This window comes from Ambystoma mexicanum, chromosome 6p (genome assembly GCF_040938575.1).
Source record: "Ambystoma mexicanum isolate Mex_15411 chromosome 6p, UKY_AmexF1_1, whole genome shotgun sequence".
NCBI classification, from domain to species: domain Eukaryota; kingdom Metazoa; phylum Chordata; class Amphibia; order Caudata; family Ambystomatidae; genus Ambystoma; species Ambystoma mexicanum.
The window spans coordinates 999,451,376-999,472,542 of NC_090935.1; the positions used below are offsets into that span (position 1 = coordinate 999,451,376).

Here is a 21,167-nt window from a genome sequence, read left to right on the forward strand (position 1 = left end):
AGTGACATATTTTTGGGTGAACTGCAAAACCGTGGCGTCGCTGTCATGACCAAATTTAGGTGCACCTTTGATCCATAAAAGCATGTGAATATGTGGTGCGCCTCTCGCTTGATATTCTTTTCTCCAAAAGAAGTGTTCCACTTCTCCAAGGGCAGGAACAGTTTTATTACAAACAAAGTGTAGCATGGCAATGAAACGATTATGGAAATATCGTGACACATTAACTGGATCTAGAGAGCAAAGTTCTCCAGGTGTTAATATATCTATGTTGTTTTTGTTCCTGTTTGCTATGCGTAGGAACTCATGTAAATCGTCCCATGCATATTCTGCACAACTAAGTGTAACAAACCAAGGTTTCTGATCATACAACGCATGTCTCTGTGCCGTCGGAACCAGTATTCTTTTGTACCACGCATGTTTGCAAACAAATTTGTTGTACTTGATTGCAAAACCTCATCTTTTTCCTGTACTTTTTGTATTAATTGCGTTGCTGACATATTTTGAAAGTGAGTTCCAGAGTTCAAAATGTGTGCAACTCCGTAACATAGCGTTGATAATTCACTTTCATAGAGTAGGTGGAATATGTATTCCACATTTTGTTTTTTGTCTAAATCTGGGATCTTGCGAATATATTCGTAATGAGCGGTATTCTGATGCCCCAATCTGAGTGGGTCTATCATCGTACTTTCTACCTTTGCCAGTAGGAAAAAGCAGTGGAAGGCACATGCTTCTATACTTTTTTCCCATATACTCATAGGTGAACCTTTGGTTTGTCGCATTTGGTACGTTTCTAGTGCATCACCTATGCTTTCATTGGAATGCAATGGATGAATTGTGTACTGGTCAATAAGAGTGGATACTGCAGCAAGATCCAGAAGTTCGAATTGTCCAGTTTCTGATGGCTCTTGAATTATTTCAGTTGTTTCCCTTAAGCTTTCTTCAATTTTTATTTCCTTGTATTATTCGTTATTATCTTTTAGATATTGCAATGCTTCTCTAACTTTATGTAAGTCCACCAGTTGTTGCCAATTTTTTTGGTCTTTTGTTGGTACACCATTTACCAAGACTATTAAAGAATGCTATATTGAACGTTGCACTCCTCGAGTGTGTACATTTTTGGTTAGATCTAATGGCAAATAAACTACTTTGCCACAAATGCCTTTCACCAATTCAGAGGGAGGTAATTTTGCTGTTTTTGGATGAAGGCGTATAATTGCTTGCAATGGGTGAACTGTTTGAATTATGATGCTCTCATACAAATTGAGTTGTTGCAGGATTTTTGGTAATGGGAACAATTCCAAATTATTTGTAATAGCACGTGAAGGAGTGTGGTTGTTGTCCAATTTTGTAGTACAGAAACTGCAACATATTAGGCGTTCAGTTATTTCATATGTGTTTTCTGCAAAAAGGTAGAGAGCTAATTCAAACCAGTTGGAATCTTCATTGTTTTCTATTTTGTATGCTATGTTTATATTTGTTGTGCTCCTTTTGTAATAGGTTCTGCGGCAACACACACACACATGGTTTGGTACTTCAGCCGATGCCCTTTTAAATTTTAGTATTTCTTTTCTGTATGTGTGTAATAGAAGGTTGCTATGTGCAGAATTGTTGCTACTCTGTTCTAAAACTATTGCATTTTGTAAGTCGTTTTCGCTTCCAAAATACTTTCCCTGAATACGGTCAATTTCTTCTTGTAGGTATTTGGGTGTGCCATGCAGAAGAGTGTTATTTAAATTGCCTAATTCTGAAGCTGGACTTTTTGCATAGTATATTTTATACACTATATTTCTTACATTTGAATGATGTATTGATATCCTTTTGATATCATGGAAGGCGCTTTTGCAAATGGGTCCAGAAGTGCAGGCCAATGCATGTCCTTGTAGTCCTGTGTATTTGCGCACTGGACAGATATCCATATTTTGCAGCACTTTCATTTTAATTTTGTCTTTACCTTTTACATACTGATTGAGGAACAGACGTAAAGATTTGAAACATTTGTTTGGAATGGCAACCTTGATGTGCACAGCCATTTGTATACTGGACGGTCTGGCTCTGTCGAATCGAGAGGTAATTCTGAGTTTTCAGGGGATACTTTTCTAAGCAGTGTTTCTTGTTCCATGATGGTACTATTGATTTTTCCATACCCTCGTCCACTACTATGGATGGCAATTGTGTTTGTTTGATTTTGTTTGTATACTTCTTCATTAAAATATGGTTCTGTGGTTGTTGTGTGACTCCATTCACCTCCACAAATATTTAAGAAATTATTTTTGTTCACATTCCGTTTATTGATGAGTTTGTTTTGTAGTTTGGTACTTAGTTTTGTTAGTGGTTTCATCCTATTTAACACTAATATAAACAACTTTCTTTTGAGAAGGATTGCACTGTCCACGAGAGCTTGTAGGATTAATTTTCTACGGTAGGTTTTAAGGTTTTAGGATGATTTCGGATCTCTTCTTATTAGATTCTGAAGGACTCTGTGGCGAAACATTTTTGCTAAAATACTTTTTTTACTATGGGTTCTTGTTACTATATCAGGATTATTAGGAGCATTGCTAGCTGTACTGGTAGCCGATTGTTTGCCACGATTTTTGTGTTTTGTGACACATTTTGATGGAGGAGGTAAAGTTTCGGTAGTTGAAGCTTCCTTTGTTTTGCTAAATGACTGTATTAGCTGGTTTGTTCCAACGTTCTCTATAAACTCTACTACAGATGGATACTTAGAGTGGACACTTTTCTTTTTATTTGCTCTACTTCTGCGTTCCTTTCTACGGACTTGCTTTTTGGTAGGCATTCTTTGGTGTCTGTTGAAAAAAAGAAGGAATGCTTTGGTCTGTTGTACAATGTATGTGTGTTGTGTTCATGCGTGCATGAGTTTGATGGGGAAGCTGTTTGTCGTGGTGTGTGAATGTGCTTGGACTCTTACAATGATTTGGGAAGGCTATTTTTCAGTTTATATAGTACTACAATGTGCTTCAGATGACAGTACAAAGTGGCTTAGTGGTGACAAGAAGCATTAATACTAAACGAAATGGCATGAAATTGGAACAGCTATTTCTTTCTAGTACTAACATTCTAATGATTCTGTATGTTATTTGAGTTCCAAACACACATGGATTTGTGAGCCATTCTGCCTGTTATACTTTGTTTAACAAATGGGGATTTGTGAGTAGAATGGTGTAGAAATCAATGTTTGCTTTCGTGCCCACAGTAAACAAATAACCCACGCAGCCTCGTTGAGGAATAGTTAGAATATAAAGGTAGTACTGTACTTACTTTTTTTTGCGAAAAGACCAGGTTTCTTCGGATATGTCGTTTGAAGTGTAGATGCTGTTGCTTCCCAGGAGAGTAGTTTTCACTGCGATTGAGAAAAAAAATTAGTCACTTTGTGTGTTTAAAGCAGTGATGATACTGTACATGTTAATTGTGCATCATTTGTCAGAGTATTCTCCTTTCGTGTTGCAACACAGTGCATGTGTACAATTCACTTCACTATGTGCTGCCTTTGTATGCTTTTAGCAGTGTGTTACTCGCAAGCCTTCAGAAATTAGAACAATTTTAAGGTTATAAAAATGCCTTGTTTTTTTAAAGCTATATTTTCTATAGGAGAGAGGTTTGTAAGTGATAGGGCATTATAATAGATGGGGAAAAAATGTCGACTTTCAAATTATAAGTACGATGCCGAAAAATTGGGAGACCCTCAGAGGGAGATGTCACCACAGCAATGGGGAGCGCTTATTTTTCGCATACGATCGCATTGCAAGTACCATTACTGTGGGCCGTACACAGTACACAACTCAGACATTTTGTTTTGTAAACTCGAGTTTCGCGCTAGATAGGCATGCCCGTAACGTATGTATAGGTTATGCGGGAGACAGTAAGAAGTAGTGCGGTTTGCCACTGAAAAATTGGACAGCTTGTACTTAAAAGGGGAAGTGTTGGTATGTATTGCCTATGCAGATTTAGCGGCATTAATTTGTTTAAATTAAATCATAAGGGTTGCACATGTTCTCTGATTAAAATATACATACCTGTACTCTATACGCAAGCATGTGCGCATGCATGGAGGTGTACATAGAAATCCACGACACTTGCACAGTAGTTTGTGAGGTAGGTGCTTTGCAGTGATATGCGACTTCCATTCAGACTCATCGATAGTAAATTTGTGTGCAATGTTGCTAACAGAGTTAAATTTAGCAATGTTCAATGCGATTGGTGGATGGCTGTGTGACTGCTTAGTTGTGTCCAATGAGGGACTGGATTTGCGACTGATGTGGAAAGGGTAGAAGGACTGGGTATACTGAAGATGGCAGAGGTGGAGAGGGTCAGGGTTTTGGTGCTTGGTGATATTTTTGTCCATGGCTTACAGCACTATGCTGAGAGTAGGCATGTGGCACACCATTTCGATGTGAGAGGAGTGGAGGTGGTGTGGAGTGCTGAGGCTGATGCCAATGTTGCGGCAATTCTGCAAGTTTGCAGACAGATGCGTACGATGACCACTCCACATGTGGTACTTTTGCACTACGGTGCTTGCCATTTGGGCTACGTGAGTTCACGTACGCTGTTGGAAGATTTAAGAGAGTTGGCTCAAGCACTCATGAACATCTTTCCAACTGCGAAAGTAATTTTTTCTGGTTTACTCCCTAGAGGAAAATGGGACAACAGTTCTGTTTTCTGTCCAGATCAAAGTATTGGGAGGTGTAACATCAAATGCGGCATGCGTGCTCTCATGTTACGAGCTGGTATGTTTTTCTGCAGCCACGACAACATTGATCTCAGTAATGCAGATTATTTTGCAGCAGATGGTTTTGCACTGTCTTCTTTGGGAAATGCCATGTTCTTTTGGAATGTGCAGCTTGCTTTAGAGAAGGTTCTGTAATGGTTGTAGGAGGAAAGTAAGAACAAAAAATTAAAAAAAACACAAATTAACAGGTGTCTGTAAGGCATCTGCCCAAAAACAAAAAGAAACAGCTCTTTTCTTCAGAGCCCACCTTCAAGGGGAAAAGGGGATTAATACTTAACTGTACAGTCGTCATGCTCTGATCCTGTAGTTGTCTGCAGACATGGCGGTAGTTTGCAGGCAGCGCATATTACCAACAGGGATTCTGGGGTGGAGACGCATGCAAATGAGAATGAGCGCAGCTAGGGATTGGTCAATACAGTTCAGTAGGTGTGTTCTGAACGGAGAGATTTAGTGAGACCGTCCACTCCCTGACAGGAGACCTCTCAGCTATGGCTCTGTGTGCTCAAAAACAGTTTATCTGGATTTTGGGAGACTCATGGATACATTGGTTGAAGGTGCATGCAGAAAGTTGCCGTCTATCTACAGATCTTGGATTTCCTCATGTGGAAGTGCACTGGCATGGCGTGCGTGGAATGAGATGGCTGGACTTGGTACCTCCCTGTGTTACTTTACTGACAGAGAGTCATCCTGATATACTTATCATTCATTGCGGAGGAAACAGTTTAGGCCACGTCTCTGGAATTTCTTTGCAATTTGCAATGAAGGAAGGACTTGCGCAGGTCATGGACATGTTCCCCAATTGCCACATACTTTTTTCCCGTATTGCACAAAGACAAATATGGCTGCGTTCTTCTGCATTTGGTCCACAAATGGAGAAAGCGAGACGCAATGTGAATAAGGCTGTTTGTGCTTTTCTAAGAGATGTTGGCATGTCCTCATTCCACAATGAAAACATTTTGTTTCAGAGATCTTTCATTTTTCGCCGAGATGGCGTCCATCTCACATATGCTGGCAACCAAATTTTTCTTCACAATGTACAAAATGTATTGCGCCCTTTTTTGGAATCACACTTACCTATTTGCCATTCCGTTTTTCTCAATGTACAGTTTTTGAAGCACACACAACACCACCAAAGGCTCTTTTCAGAGCCACCACTTACTCGCAGCGTAAAGTCCATTGGTTTTACTCCGCGTGCCCCCTCCATTTTTGTGTCCTACGACTGTCCGCTGACTTTTTCAAAAATGCGCGGGGGCCTACAACATTCACTTGCTAGTTCTATTGTTAAACTGCGAAAAGGCGGCTCTGAAAGAGACATTTTTTTTTTGTTTTGTTTTCCCCTTTCCTGCTTTTGGGCACACGACACACTTGGAGAGGAGGGCAAAGGAGGGTACGGAAGGGACACCAACCACGGGGATAAGAAGGGGAAGGTGGAGAGAGAAAGGGTGATCTTTACTTGGGTAGGAAGCAGTTATTCTGATGCTCCGTGACCGTAGCCTCAAAAGCACTTTGAAAACTCTCCCCCCTGCAGAGTACTACGTCACAATACATACACACTATTGTCACCTTCGAAAGATAAGGGTCAATAGCATTTCAAATGGCTTGTGAGGCTGCTGGAGGGAGGCGCTCTCCCACAGGAGTGTCTCTTGTGGTGAGAGGATCGGACACGGAGGATGCTGTGGAGGAACTTAATCTACTACGTTCTTCAAATGGCACCACCTTGCGAACGTCTGCACTATGGAACGAAGACCTGGTGTGTACAGTACCAAAGCTGTACACACCAGGTCTCCCGCGACTCAGCACCAACTGGCACTGGTTAGACCTGACTCGGTTCGCTTGTGGTTTTGGTACGTTCCCACAAACGGAAAACAACCGCCACACCCACGACTCCCGGCGAGTGCTTGTAGTGCGCACTTCCTCCACCTCATTCTCTTCTTCCTCCTCTTCCTCGATCTCTACATCCTCACCAGTATATCCCTCTGCAGGCCCTTTTGGAGGTGGTGGTGGTGGAGTGTTTGGGGGTGTTGCTGAGGCTAATGAAGCGACAGTAGCCATGGATGCCATAACAATAAGTTTCCTATTGGTCACTACAGCAGTAAAGGCAGCACAACTCAATGTGCTATAGCCAAAGGTACAATGAAGATGCGCTCGGGGGTGTGGCCATTGATAGGATTGGAAGGGTGCACCTCATGACCATCTTGATCACTCAAAAGCATTCCAAAAACTTTAAACAATACATCCACCGGTACACCTATTGTATGGGTCATGTGAAATGGTTATTCTACACTGTGAAATAACTTCCCTTGTGTGTGTAAGTTCTTTTGTAATGTCGCGGAAGCACACATACAGCGCAAATTAGTCCACACGGTCAGCGTGGGTGCGGTCACATGATGACATCCTGAACACATCCGTGAGGGAAATGGGTGCCCGCTGGACAGCAAATGTACACTAACAAACGTACGCATGCGCGCAACTTTCCTACGGACAGTGTTCGGGTCCTCAAACTAATTACAAGTGCGCCACAAGTGAGACGGACAGTTAGAGACAGGCGCGATGTTCGTTGTACTTATGGGTGTACTACGCATGTGCATACATCATCTGCTGACTGCACGGACAGGTCCACTGTCCTTAAGACACCTCCATTTTTGTTTGCCCACAAACATGCCGCCCACCACGCTTGTTCTACGGACGGTTCCATCTTGGCTGCGGACGACACGGACAGGTATACTGTCCTTAAGACACTCCCATTTTGCTCATTTACAGACATCCCGTACACCTGGTGTGCTCTACCAACATGTTCTATCTCGTTTGTAAGCAGTACGGAGAGGTAAAATATCATTAGGGTGCCCGTTTTTTTATTTACGCACGCCTTGCACAGATGGTGCGTTCTAAGATCAGTTCCATCTTGGTTGATATTGGAACGGGTAGGTGTGTTGTCATTAGAACATTCCTATTCTATTGCTTACGAGTAGCTCGAACAGGCGTGCTGTTCGCGAACATTTTGTCTTTTTAAAAAAAAAAAAATGTTTCCTCCACCTCTGCAACAACAACAAATATACAAAAACTTTCCAAAAACTCACACACACTTCAGTTAAGAGAAATACAGGGGGAAGCAGATACTGACACGAATATAGGGGAATTAGGATTCAACACGGGCTGGTTATGAGGGGATGATTTGTGAGGGGAAGAAGGGATGTATGTTTCATCAAAACGTCTATGTTCTTCTGGAAGGTTTGGGGATGGTTCACTAGGGAATGGAGAAGGGGGGCAGGTACAGGTGGAACAGTGATAACATACTTTCCAACTCACAAAGTCCTCCACAAATTCCCTTAAACTTTTAAAATTGTCATTCAGTGTCTCCATTTTCAGTTCAATCCTTTTCAGCAGGTCTTCCTCTGTGTCGTTTATTGCCCTTTCTTAATTTCTTCCCTGCTCTGTTAAAAATAAATATACATATGTTAAATGCCTATAAAATACTGATCATTATTTTGCTTATGCAGAGCAGTGTGTACTATTATTGTCGCTGTCTTCGGACATTTCCCCAAGCGGAAAATTCTCCCCCAACCACTCCAAAGTACTGTCCATTTCTGTGTCAAAACAACAGAAAGACATTATTTTTTCTGTCCCACATACCAAAAAAAGTACACTCACATATAAGAAAAATGAAGTTCCCTTACTATTTTGTTGTACTTTCCCTTTGTTGTAGTGCGTGTGTCTGCTGTCGGTCCTGGCTGCAGAGTTTCTGTAAGGTAGTTACGTTGGAGACCTACCTTTTTTTGATTATGGTACAATCCAATTCATTCTACATGGTCATTTAATGCATGGTTTTAATTTCACACGTTTAGGTTTCCCTACTTCTTTATTGGTACTTGTAATGTGTATATGTGTCCTTTTTCCTAGGTGCGCATTTTTAGCGTAAAACAATGGTAAAATTTCAGGTAGCCCCGGCCTGTTTGGTCACTGTTGACCTTGTCCGTGCCCGTCCCCGAACAGGCGATTAGTCCGTGCCTTTCAAATATCAATAGTGAGGGGGTTCTGTATGTTCTATGTTACATGTATATAAAGTAAGTAAATTATACTATATATCTTCCAAGATCACATCATGATAATGTATATTCAACAAAAAAACTTTATTACCACGATCTTATGATTAAGTTCCCCTTCAAAAAAAAACTGTGAACTGCAGCACACCAAAAACTTTGTTAAAGGGACGTTATGGTTACGTTGCCCTAGTAAATAAAAACTAAAATTCACTACAAAAAAACTTTGTTGAGGGGACAATATGGTTAAGTTGCCCTACCAAAAACCTTTCCACTTCACTAAAAAAACCTTTCTAACATCCCATTATGGTTCAAATTCCAACCGAAAAAACCCCTGAAATTCGTCAGTTTTGGTAGGCTAAGCACCCATTCCTGCCATCAACCCTGTGCAGCCAGGACATGAAAGATGCCATCACAAATGTCATTGATGACATCACTGATGACCTCACATGTTTAGCCCCTTTGTTATTCTTCACTGCCACATACAGATATGTATATTCAGTGAAACAACTTTGTTAAAGGGACGTTATACTTCACAGTAAAACCGAAAACACTTGACATTCCCTAAATATGGTACGCTAAACAACCATAACTCGTGCCACCTACGTGCATTGCCAAGACTAACACCCAGACCATCAAAGTTGACATCACAAATTTCATTGATGACGTCACCATCTTATCAACTGCAAGGCCCCCTCATGTGTTACTTCTGCTATCATTGCTACAGATGGCGTCTCTTCAAACTTCAGAGGGAGTTGCCACAAACAGTCCCCACCTATATTACCCGGTCCAGGAGTGTACACAGCCGTGAAGTTGAACTCTTGAAAAGCTAAACCCCAGTGATTTATTATGAGAGATGTACACATATTGTTCCCTATCAAGGCGTGAACTCATGGTTTGTGATCCTTTTTCATTATAAATGGGAGGCCCACAAGAAAAGCTTCAAATTATCCCCTGCCCAATAACATGCTAAAGCTTCTTTCTCAAGAATAAAGTAATTATTTTCCACTCCTTGCAATGTCCTAGAAATAAAAGCAGCCACCACCTCACAGCCATCTTTCGCTTCAGTGAGTGTTGCTCCCAACCCTACACTACTTGCATCAGTTGTCAATATTGTTTTATTCTGAGGGTTAAAGATATTTAAAGTTGGAGCTTTAACTATCCTATCCTCCCCTTTATTTTCATAAAACACGATCATGTGTTTCATTCCAAACAAAATTCCCATTATTTTTCAATTATTCTTTAAAGGAGCACTCAGGGTTGCAAAACCCTCCACACATTTGGAGTAATATTCAGTGAGACCCAAAAATGCTCTCAATGTGTCCTTAGTGTCTGGTGCTGGTGCCTTCAACACAGCATCTACTAGATTGGTTTTCGGCATAATACCTTGATCGTTAATCATATGGCCCAGGTATAATGCTTCTCTAACCTTACATTTAAATCTTTCCCTCTTTATTGTAAGTCCTGCTTCCCTGAGGATATCAAACACTTACCTTGAGCACACATCAGAGTCTTCTGTGAATATTAGGATGTCATCTTGGAAGCATTTAATATTCGGCATCTTCCTAAAAAGAAGTTCCAACACTCTTTGAAAAACGCATTCCCCTAAATCTATAAACTCCAAAAGCTGTTACAAATGATAAGTGTTTAGAGTCAGGATGCAATTCAATTTGATGGTACTAGTTTGACAAATCAATGGCCACAAAATATTTCACACCATGCAACAAGAGAGATCTCTCTTGCACCTTGGCATGTGTGTGGCGATCTACTCATATGTTGTTGTTGAGAGATCTCAAGTCTATACACATCCTTGTTGTACCATCTGATTTCTTTGTAATCACAAATGGTGACACCCACTCCACAGCCCCAATTGTTCAATAATACAATTTCTATACATTTTATCTAGTTCCTCCATCAGCTTATCTCTCAACATTAAAGGTACTGGTCTCATCTTGTGGGCTGTTTTTGCTCCCTTTTTAATTATTATACTGCCATTGAAGATCTTCAAACACCCAATCTTGATGTCAAAAGCATCCTTAAACGTATCACAAACATCACTCTCTACAAGCGTGACAGGTTCGAAAGCATTTGGATCCAAAGTGATTTCCAAGCCTTTTTGGTGTTTCCAAATTAGCAAATATACTACTTATCCTGTAACATACAATGTGCCACATATTTCCTATCTTTAAATCCAATTTTTACAACTCTCGACCCTAACATTTTGATTGGCATTCCTCCATAACCTTTCGGGTTTATATCTGGTTCCTCAAGCTCTGTCAAACAAAACCCTAATTTTAGGAATGTGTCTGCTCCAACTGTTTATTTGGACCCCGAATTTGCCATAGATTTCAAGTCACTCCCATCACTTTTTACCACACACCAGGGAGCATCAACATCATTTTCCTCAACAGTCAGGAGATCATTAATATCATCTTGAAATAAATGCATCTCATCATCTAAATATCGCACTTCACCACTAGGTCTGCTTCTACACATTCTCTGCAGATGACCAGGTTTACTACGTGTTACACCTCGAACTGAGCAGCCCACATTGGTCACTACATGATCCCTCTCCCCACAAGCAACACCTGCAATTTGACTTTTAACCCATTGGGATTTGTTCAAATGTGTGGGCTGCCATTTGTTCTCCATTGAACTTAAGCATTCCTCTGCAAATTCTCCAATCTATTCAATTCTTCCGGAAGGCCACAGTTCTTGTTAACACTGTTAACTTCACTTTTGGAGGCATTTGTTAATGCCAGAGAATCGGCAGCAGACTGTTCTTACATTTTTGCCATTGTTACTGCTAGCTCCATAGTAAGTTCCATTATCATTAACAGCCTTTCTTGCAACCTCTTGCCAACTATACACCTTACTATTGGGTCATGCATTAAACTATTCGGAAGACATCCAAAGTCACAATTCTTTGCCAGGCCATGTAGTGATGCTACATATACACTCACTTTCTCATTGGGTTCTTGGGAGCGATAGAAAAATGAATGACGTTCTATTACAACATTTATGCAAGGGCCGAATTGCTGAGCTAAAGTACGTTCGGTTGCTTGGTATATATCTTGTGCATCTCCTGCTCCTTCTCCTACCGGCACCATTGGTTGAGTTTCAAAAATCCTCCATCCCACAACACCCAAACTATTCAACAAAGTTGTTTGTTTCCTTTTAGGGTCAAACAGCTTTCACCCAATGGCAATTAAGTAAGTGTCAAACATTTTCTTTCACTAGACCCTTACAATTCCTGGCACACATGTAGTGGGCTGAAAGGCAGGTGACGGTTGGATAGTGGCTTTCATGGAGAGATCAAACACAATAAACTAATATAATAAACTAATATAAAAAGATAAAGCAACAAGTTAAAATAATAAGTTAAAGCAATAAGGTAAAACAATTACTCACTGCAGGGTAACAGATGGATTCTGCAGCGCGGCTCTCCAGTCTGCTCTACGTGTTATTTATTTATTTATTTATTTATTTACACTACTTTTAGGATGTTCCTCTTAGTAGAGGCAAAGAACACAACTCCAAATAGTTGCAGATTCCCACAGCCTACCAATCTGCTCCTTAAACAGGTTTCTTCCATCAAATTCCAAGCCAGGACTCCATAGACAGCAAGCAGATTACACTGTGCCATGGAAAATGTCTCTCCTTTTCTCATGTTCCTCCATCGACCAGCAGAGGACGCAGCCGCTCTTCCCAGAGCTCGTCCCAACGTTGCGTGGTCCTTCTTGGGTCCTTTTAACCACTTTTCCCCAATTGTTGTGGTTCCGCCCCAGGGTTGAGGAAGCAAGAGAGGGATTGGTGCGAGTATGGTGTGAGTATCAGCTGTCACCCACCTCCCAGCAACGTACAAACGGTCAAGGAACAGGATTTGAAACCTGCATTGCGCCTGGTATGGAGTAGGGAGGCATGCAGCCAGCAAGCGGCAACGCAGCGCTCGAGGTGTGGCTTGGTCCCGCTACAAACTTACGAGTTATAATGTCCATGTGACTTTATTTACATATATGCAGGTTCCAGTTGCTTAATTACGGTTACACAAAGACTGCCCACTGGCTATCTTCATACACTCTAGTTCAGGGCACCAACTGACACATTAAGAACATTCACACAGCAGGCACTCATCAACCTTCTCAAGAGCTGTCACTCAGACACTTGCATCAACATTTTATCAGATTTGAGAATGGTCAGCAAGGCAGGACAACATTCAGCCAGCCATAACACAATTCAACAACAAGGAGTGCATTTCCACTCTTTTGAACATTTTCATAAGGGATCACCAGTCCAATTCGAGGATCATGACTGTATTTTGCACAAAAGTTTGGGGTGGACTGGCCTACATGGAACTCAGATTTCCCGGTGGGCCTCTGCACCCTTGGCCTCTTTTGTGTGGCTACCATGGTTTTCTGCTCCTCTTAACCAATCTCCCATGCACCCCTCACCCATCCTTCCACCGCACTTCATCTCCCACATCCCAGAAAGTGGGCCTAAAGCGTCACTGTGTTAAAGTTTGAACTTAGAAAGTATGCCTAATAGCGTCATTGTGGTAAAGTTTTAATTTAGAAAGTGTGCCCAACATCATTGAGTGTGCCTAATAGCGTCACTGTGCAAAACTTTGAACTTAGAAAGTGTGCCTAATAGCGTCCTTGTGTTAAAGTTGAATTTAGAAAGTGTGCCCTAATAGCGTCACTGTGTCGAATCCTGCATGTAGATTGTGTTACAATCTGAACATTGAGTGTGCCCAAACTGTTTCACTGTGGTGAGTTTCTCATCTAGATAGTGTGTCCCAAGTATCATTGAGTGTGCCCTAATAGCCTCACTTTGTTGAATCTTACATCTAGATTGTGTTACAGTTACAATTTGAATTTAGAAAGTGCGGCCAACATCATTGAGTATGCCTAATAGCGTCACTGTGTTAAAGTTTTAATTTAGAAAGTGTTCCCAACAACATTGAGTGTGCCTAATAGCGTCACTGTGTTAAAGTTTTAACTTAGAAAGTGTGCCTAATTGCTTCGATGTGTAAAAGTTTTATATATGCTATATACCCGTATCCCCATGTTATCTGTATGGCATGTTTACCGCTATGAACACCCCCCTGTCCTCCTCTCGTACCTGGTCGCAGGCGCTTTACTGATAACCACCATATCACACTACTACGCTTACTCTCTCCTATACACCATCATTCAACTAGAATACAGCCATACCATGATAAATTCGGTCTAGCTGTTCTCATACTAACATGACCCCACAAACACCTCATCATCCTAATAAAACACAGCAAGCTGAGCACATTCTGGCTAGCTTAGACGTCTCCTCAGGCCTAACGCAGCCAGAACTCAGTCTGGGTGTCCACCCTCCAGACTGAACACATCCAACTGATTTCCTCAGCACCACACCTACCGCTAAGAAGCAGCTATCATGCAACACCCACACCAGCTGCACACATATCCGGTGCACCCACGCACCATACAACACTCTCTCTAATGACTTGAACTGCGGTTCCCAAGGGTGCTCAACCTACCAGCGCTTTGAGGTCATACCAATGATATATAAGGCTCTATATAAATGCCAAGTAACATAACATAACATCACATCCTTTTTAAGTAAAGAATTTATTATGATGCTTCCAGAATGTTACTTCGTGCTCTTATCAAATGCTAGATCTCAATTTGCTCATACGTTTAGCTACTGTTTAATCCCTAGGTAGAGGCAAATGTGCTTTCAAATTTGCTATTTGAACACTTTCCCCCACATTTTCTTGTGGGAGAACCCCCCCCCCAAACCCTACTTAAAGTGGTGGGGGTTGACCACACAGTGTAATATGGAGCCACTTAGAAAAATAATTCCAGGGCTACATTTGGTTCCTAGTCCACTCTGGGAATTTGTGCATAGTAGCGTGAAAAATATACATGCCCAAAATATGTTTTACTGTGTTTTCATACCAATATCAACACATGTTCTAAAATGCCCCCAGAAGGCTGCCACCTATAAAAAGACCTGTGACAGTTATTTGTGAAGTTTGTGTAACAAAATCTTTTGATTCCCCCTTTCTATAGATTAGTGCACGCTCACTTCCCGCTGATGACTAAAAGCCACCCCATGATCCCCAAGCGCTATGTGATGCCCTGGAAACAAGACATGATGAACAGGAGACTGATTGCAAAGGTGAACTTTAAATGTGATGGATGTAACCATAGATACATTTAAGCTTTTGTTTTGGACGGTATTTGTAAAAGACTAAGACATAATTATGCGAGGGCTTAAAACCTGTTTAAGTTTCAACAAGAGCATAGCACACATGAATGAACGCCTTTTATATTTTACTTTATCCAGAAACTTTTAATGTGTTTTGGGTGTTTGATGTGATCGTTGAAGTAAAGTTTGACTTGACATACTTGCGATCGGCTTGAAAGCCCGAGATAGAAATGTTCGAGGGATAAAAGACTGAAGATTATTTTTCTGAAATAACCCTCTGTCTTTTCTCCCCTGAACATTTCTGACTTGGCCTCCGCCAACACCCCCACCACACCACACCACACCACACCCCCACCGACACACCCACCCCCCTACTTACCTTCCTGCCTACTGGCTGCATCCCTGCAACGCCTGTTCCCTTTCACTTCCGTGATCGGGAACTGGCGCCGCAGGGTCCTTTCCTTTTTTTTCGGGACCGGGAGCCGAGTTCTCCCCCGCAATCCCCGCTCACAATATAGTGAGAAAGGGTGCGGGGGACACCCCTGCAACCCCCATCACTGATTGTGTGATTTGGTTGAACTTTTCAGCCGTTCAGATTTTTCAAACGCCCGACATTCGACCAAATCACGCATTTGGCCTTTTGAACTCAGTCATTTTGGCGATTCCCATACTGGCAGTCATTTGTGCTGATTTTGACACTATATTGATAGCCAGTAGTTTCTCGGTACAGCACCCCGGATCACAGGTAGTGCTCTCAGGAAAGCAACAAGGACAACTAATTTCTTTTTGTGTTCAAATATTTAATTTATTTATTTTTAAAATAGTCAAATAAGAACGAACAGTAAGCTATGAAGTTCGATGATGATACAGTAACTAGAGAAAAGTAAGAGAATATAAACCCTATTTATAATTAAAAAAATGATCAAGTGAACACAAAAGGAGGGTTATGGAGAGGTTTTCTTTATTTCGAGTAGTAATGTGAGTAAATTAGTCACCTAAAATTGCTATCCATTAAAAATAATGCAAAGGAAATTCAAACACGAACGTATTACAACCGATTATGAACTATATTATAACTATGTTGTAACAGCGAGCTGTTAAATCAAGAATGACTCTGATAAGATTATAGTGGTACAATGAGATGGGAATATATGAACAGTACATTTGAAAGGTCCAACTTATGTTTTGAAATTCAGTATTGTAAGCAACCAGAAGGAGAAGACTGACACAGGAGTGGCCTATTGGTTGTCATACACTTTTATTCATCAAAAGAAAAGGAGAAATCTTCTTTCCCTAATGCTACCTGCCTGAACTACAACTAAGGATTCCGCCAGGATGCCTGTCCAAAATGAATAGTCCTCTGTCCTGTGTCCAAAACCTATTTCCATCCCTTCCACTTTAACTAAAGCTGGTACCACTGTTCTTGGTCCAGGAGAATGTCTCCTTTCTCTTGGACAATGGTTTCCAGTTCCTGTGGCTAAGGGAACCGTTGCCTGAGGCAATGTCTTCCTTCTCCAGTTTATGGTTCTTGTCCAAGATGTAAATAAGGTATCCAAATGGTGTAAAAAAAGACAGTTCTGAGGTGTGCAAACCAAAGATCCAAAGGATACAAAGTTCTTAAAGAAAACAAAGTTCTGATTCGAGCTCTTGGGATCGAGAAACACATCTCTTTTGCTCAGGCTTCGTCGAGTGCCAAGACAATATCTCCCTTCTCTTGGCTTTCAACTACTTCTCAGAATACTGTAGATGGGTTAGACAAGAAGAGGTATTGTGCTTCTCTAACATTGCTACTCTTCACAGCTACTTAACTTGACTTGGCTCTTTATCAGTTACTGTGACTATAATAATCACTTTTTCTGCTTGAACCTCTGTTGTTTATGTGGGTCCCAGATCCACCCGTTTTTCATCAGATTCTGTCCACCTGGTATACTAGCCTGCCAAGTACTATGACTATGAAGATCTCTTTGGAGGCGTTGATTGTCTCTGTGGTTGTGGGTCCCAGACACCCACTCGGTTCCCCTTCAATTATGTCCACTTGGTACACTAGCCTGCCAGGTACTGTGACTATGAAGGACGCGTTGGAGGTCTACGACTTGGCATGGGTCCCAAACTCATCCTTCATTATCCTCCTTCCTTTCAGCTGTCCCGCCAACCATCCCGGTCTCCCTGACCTCTCTGGAGAACTTACTGGTGGTCTCCGGTTGTCTGCGGGTGCTTCTGGCCTTCTCAGCTTCCCTCTGCTGCTTCCAGGGACTGCAGCAACTCCGCACTGACGCCCTGCTTCTGGGTGGCACATCTCAGCTTTTCCATGCACTCCAGACTTCTTGTACAGCTGCTTGCCCAGGCGGCTGCTTCTATCCATCTTCAGACCACAGCAGACTGTTTAAGGGTGCCTCTGCTGGCAGGCAAGTGTCCCGTTCTCTGCACTCTCGCCATCCCAACTCCTCCAGCGGAGTTCAAATCTCCTGTATCCTCCTCGGAGGGTCTCTCTCCATCTCTCTCTCCCTCTACAAAGTCCTCCTTCCCTTTGTATGCTGCATACAGATTTGCTTGACACAAATTGGCCAGTGAGTTTATACTGGTTCGATGAAGTATTCCAAATTACTCCACACTTCTTCCTCATGCCGGCATTAGAGTCATCCATGTACTCAACATTCTTCCTCGTCTCAGTGTTTCTTAGGGAAGTGACATTGTACATGGAAGTTTGTGGGGTTTTTGTGTCCTGTGCAGGATAACAGTGTGATTGAGTTTGGGGTAGAGAAAATATACTGCGTTTCCCCCAAAGTGTCTGCCCCGGTCCCATAGGGAGTTGCCTCCCCATGTGATCCAAACGTTCATTACCAGCCCCCGGGGGATTATCAGGGAGCAGCCTCATCTCCCTGTCCCCATGGGAAGAATGGGCTCCCCCTAGGGGAGAAGGGACGACATCTGATGATTCGTCACAGTATGCAGACAATCTATTCTTGCATGAACCATCTTTCTCTAATGGAGATATTGTATGTTAAACTTGGAGATCGGTGCTATATTGAGATGAAGATGAGGTGCAGTTGCAGTAGGAGGCAAATAAGTGGTATTAATGGGTCACCTTGTGACGCAGGCATGGGAAACTGATCAGGTATGTATGCCCTGTTACTGGTGTAGAAACCGGCATCTCATTATCAAATAATCCTATAAGGAAAGAAGCACCCACGCGCGATGCAATATCGCTCTGCCCAACAATGTGATACAGACACCTCCTCTTTGAGTGCTTTCCCTTGCAACTAATGGTACACAAACTACAGACACAGCTTGCACGTGGTTATGATTCTGGTTCCCCCGGCAACCATATTCGCCTTCATGATCTATTGTAGGACATGTAGAACGGTATGTAGCCATGAATGTCTTTGTGTATGCATGTCTTGATTTTGGAAACAGGGTATGTTGGGGACTCTGTGTAAAGCATATGAAATGTATTGCATTGAGTTCAGGGTGCAGCGCAGAGACGTTTGTTAAAAATCCATAGATTTGAAGAGATCCATCAATTTGATCACATACCCCCATGCCTTGAGATCTCAGCATTGGCCACCGGTTGCAGAGCTGATTATCTTTAGGTCTCCGTGTCTCGTACACAAAACATTTCACTCCAGCAGGTCAATGGCCCTATAACATTGAATAAATACACCCCTCCAAGGAAACTTAGATCCTCACTCTCTTTGCCATTAATCTTGCCCAAACATAGGAAAATAAGAATCTGAGTAATACACTTCACAGTACTGGCCTCGTAGAGATGGAAATAACCATGTCACATTCAAATGAAAATGAGAGACGCTACTGGTTCAGAGCTTGGAGGAACGTTAGCCCAAACAAAGCGTCTCCTGCCATATTACTAATAATAAGAAACTTTACTGCCAACATTTTTGGACACAATGGGCCTCATTACGAGTCCAGAGGTGGCCGTGCTGCTAAAACTCATGTGCTGTGGGTGATTCCCACACCAATCGCACCCATGTAGGTGTTGTTCACTACTTGATGGGTGCAATTTGAAGCATCCTTGTCACATGTGGTTTCCCATTTGTATTCATCTGCACATGTTGCCATGGTGTTATGCAGTGTTACTGTCGGGGAGGGGCAGTGACAGGGGATTTCCCTGAGTGGGAATTCATACTGCGCACTCATGGATGCATGACCTGCGAGGTGCTTCGATGTGGTCATGTGTATTCAGCTTTGTGACTGCATGATTGTGCATTGTGGTGCTGTGGGTACGGTCAGGTGATGTTCAGGTGTGTGCGCTGATTGTGAGTCTGACATTTACACATTGGTGTGCGGCCAGAGTATGTCGGCCTCCATTGTCTGTGTCATACATCTTATTTGAATGATTATGGGCACAGTGTTTGCCAGCATGGACAGTGTCCAGACACTCCCATGGCCCAGGGAGCAGACAGGTCGCATACGCATGTACCCCCCACCCCTCAAATACACTCCCATGGCCCAGGGAGCAGACAGGTTGCATATGCATGAACCCCCCCTCCCAAATACACTCACATAGCCCAGAGTGCAAACTCACCCAGCAGCCAGTCACGTCGGGCAGCATCTCGTTCCATATAGCGGGGTAGCGAGGAGTTCTGCAGCACCATTGCATCATGCGTGGATCCTGGGAATCTGGCACAGCAATGTGTTATCATCTTGCTGGCCTCACACACCATCTGCACATTGATGGAGTGGTATAGCTTCCGATTGCGGTACACCACCTCCACGGCATGCATGACTACCAACTCCACGTGGGTGCAGTCGAGGGCACCAATGACATTGGGCATCCCTGCCAGTGCATGAAATGTTATTTTGGTGGCATTCACCTTCTGTACTGTCCGTGGTAGGGATATGTAGGCCCTTGCATGCTTTAGGAGTGTATCCAGCACTTGGTTTAGCACACCGGAAAACATAATTGTGAGATGCCATGCAGCCGGCCCACTGTGTGCTGGTAGGTGCCTGTGGCCAGGAAGTGGAGCACAGGCGCTACCTTCAGCATAGGGGGGGGATGGCCGTGCGGATGTTGATCAGGCTGACCAAGTCTTAATTTATTAGATCCACTATGGTGATGGTGTCACTGTCCAGGCGGTAGAGGGTGTGGATCTGTGCTGGGGTTAAGTTGAATGGACTGGCCCTTATGCAAGGGATTGGTGGCTGCCTGCAGGGAACCACTGCCTGCGCTGGTGGAATTTGCTGGGGCAGTCTCACCCTCCTTCTCCTCCTGCGTCTCCTCTGTAATCCCTGGTGTACTGCCTGCTCAAGGAGTAGCAGTGCAGGCATGTCCTCCAGCTCCAGTATCGCAACTGCAAGTGGAATCATTTTGGTCTTGGAAGGGGTGTGGTGTGTGGGTGTGCTCCTTTTGTGCAGGGCCAGGCTCCATTGCCTCCACCTGTGCTGATTGTGTGCACCTGTGACAGTTGGGAACACAGCAGTTTACTATTAATGGGTGATCCGCAATGCCGGTATTGCCGGCATCATGGTGGCCCTTCTTACCGGCATCTGGATGCCGGTATGTGCATGTCTGTGCAACTTGTAATGTCCTCTTCCTTGCGGTATGCCGGTGTTACTGGCACAGCACCCGCGCGCATGCCGGTATGGTGGTTCACGGCCACAGAGGGTCCTTGTCATTGCCGGTAGGACCAGCATTGCAGGTCGTGATGGGCCAGTTTGGCAAACGATGCCGGTAATGCCTTACTGGTATCGTTATTACCGGACCCCCAACCTTGTAATGAGTCCCAATGTGTTATGCTCTGTTTCATACTAAAGAAATTCAGCCTACAAGCCTGGGTAAGTGTAGGGTGTGGAAAGTCAAAATCAGGAGACGGACATGGTGGCATTTTGAGTTGAGTATTTCTTTATTGGAACACCCAAAACCTAATCTATCTCTAGGTCTCTTGGGCCTTACTCTAAAGAAAAGAAAGAAGTCTAAAAAAGTGCTTGTCAGGGTGCCCTACAAAATAAGCAAAGTCTGCCATTCAGAAACCTATTCTATCCTGATTGCTAACACTATAATCAAAACAATGTAATTTTAACAAAAGTCTTTGCCCGAATGAAAGAATGGTGGGTGGCTTCCGACCTCACCTGATGTCTCTAGCAGAAGAAAAGGCTGCTTGACCTATTGCACAGTTCAAGTCAGGACACCAAGTGTCTCTTTAAGTTTCCCCTCCTTGGGTTGC

At 42.9% G+C, this 21,167-nt stretch overlaps 1 protein-coding gene across 1 annotated transcript in view; it reads left to right on the forward strand.

Annotated features, from left to right (window-relative positions):
• SPMIP10 (sperm microtubule inner protein 10) overlaps positions 1-21,167 on the forward strand; it is a 185,315-nt gene that overhangs the window by 46,001 nt on the left and 118,147 nt on the right. The window contains exon 2 of the mRNA XM_069625601.1: positions 14,847-14,955. Within this exon, the coding sequence (XP_069481702.1) occupies positions 14,847-14,955 (109 nt within the window). The remainder of the gene's footprint in view (positions 1-14,846; positions 14,956-21,167) is intronic.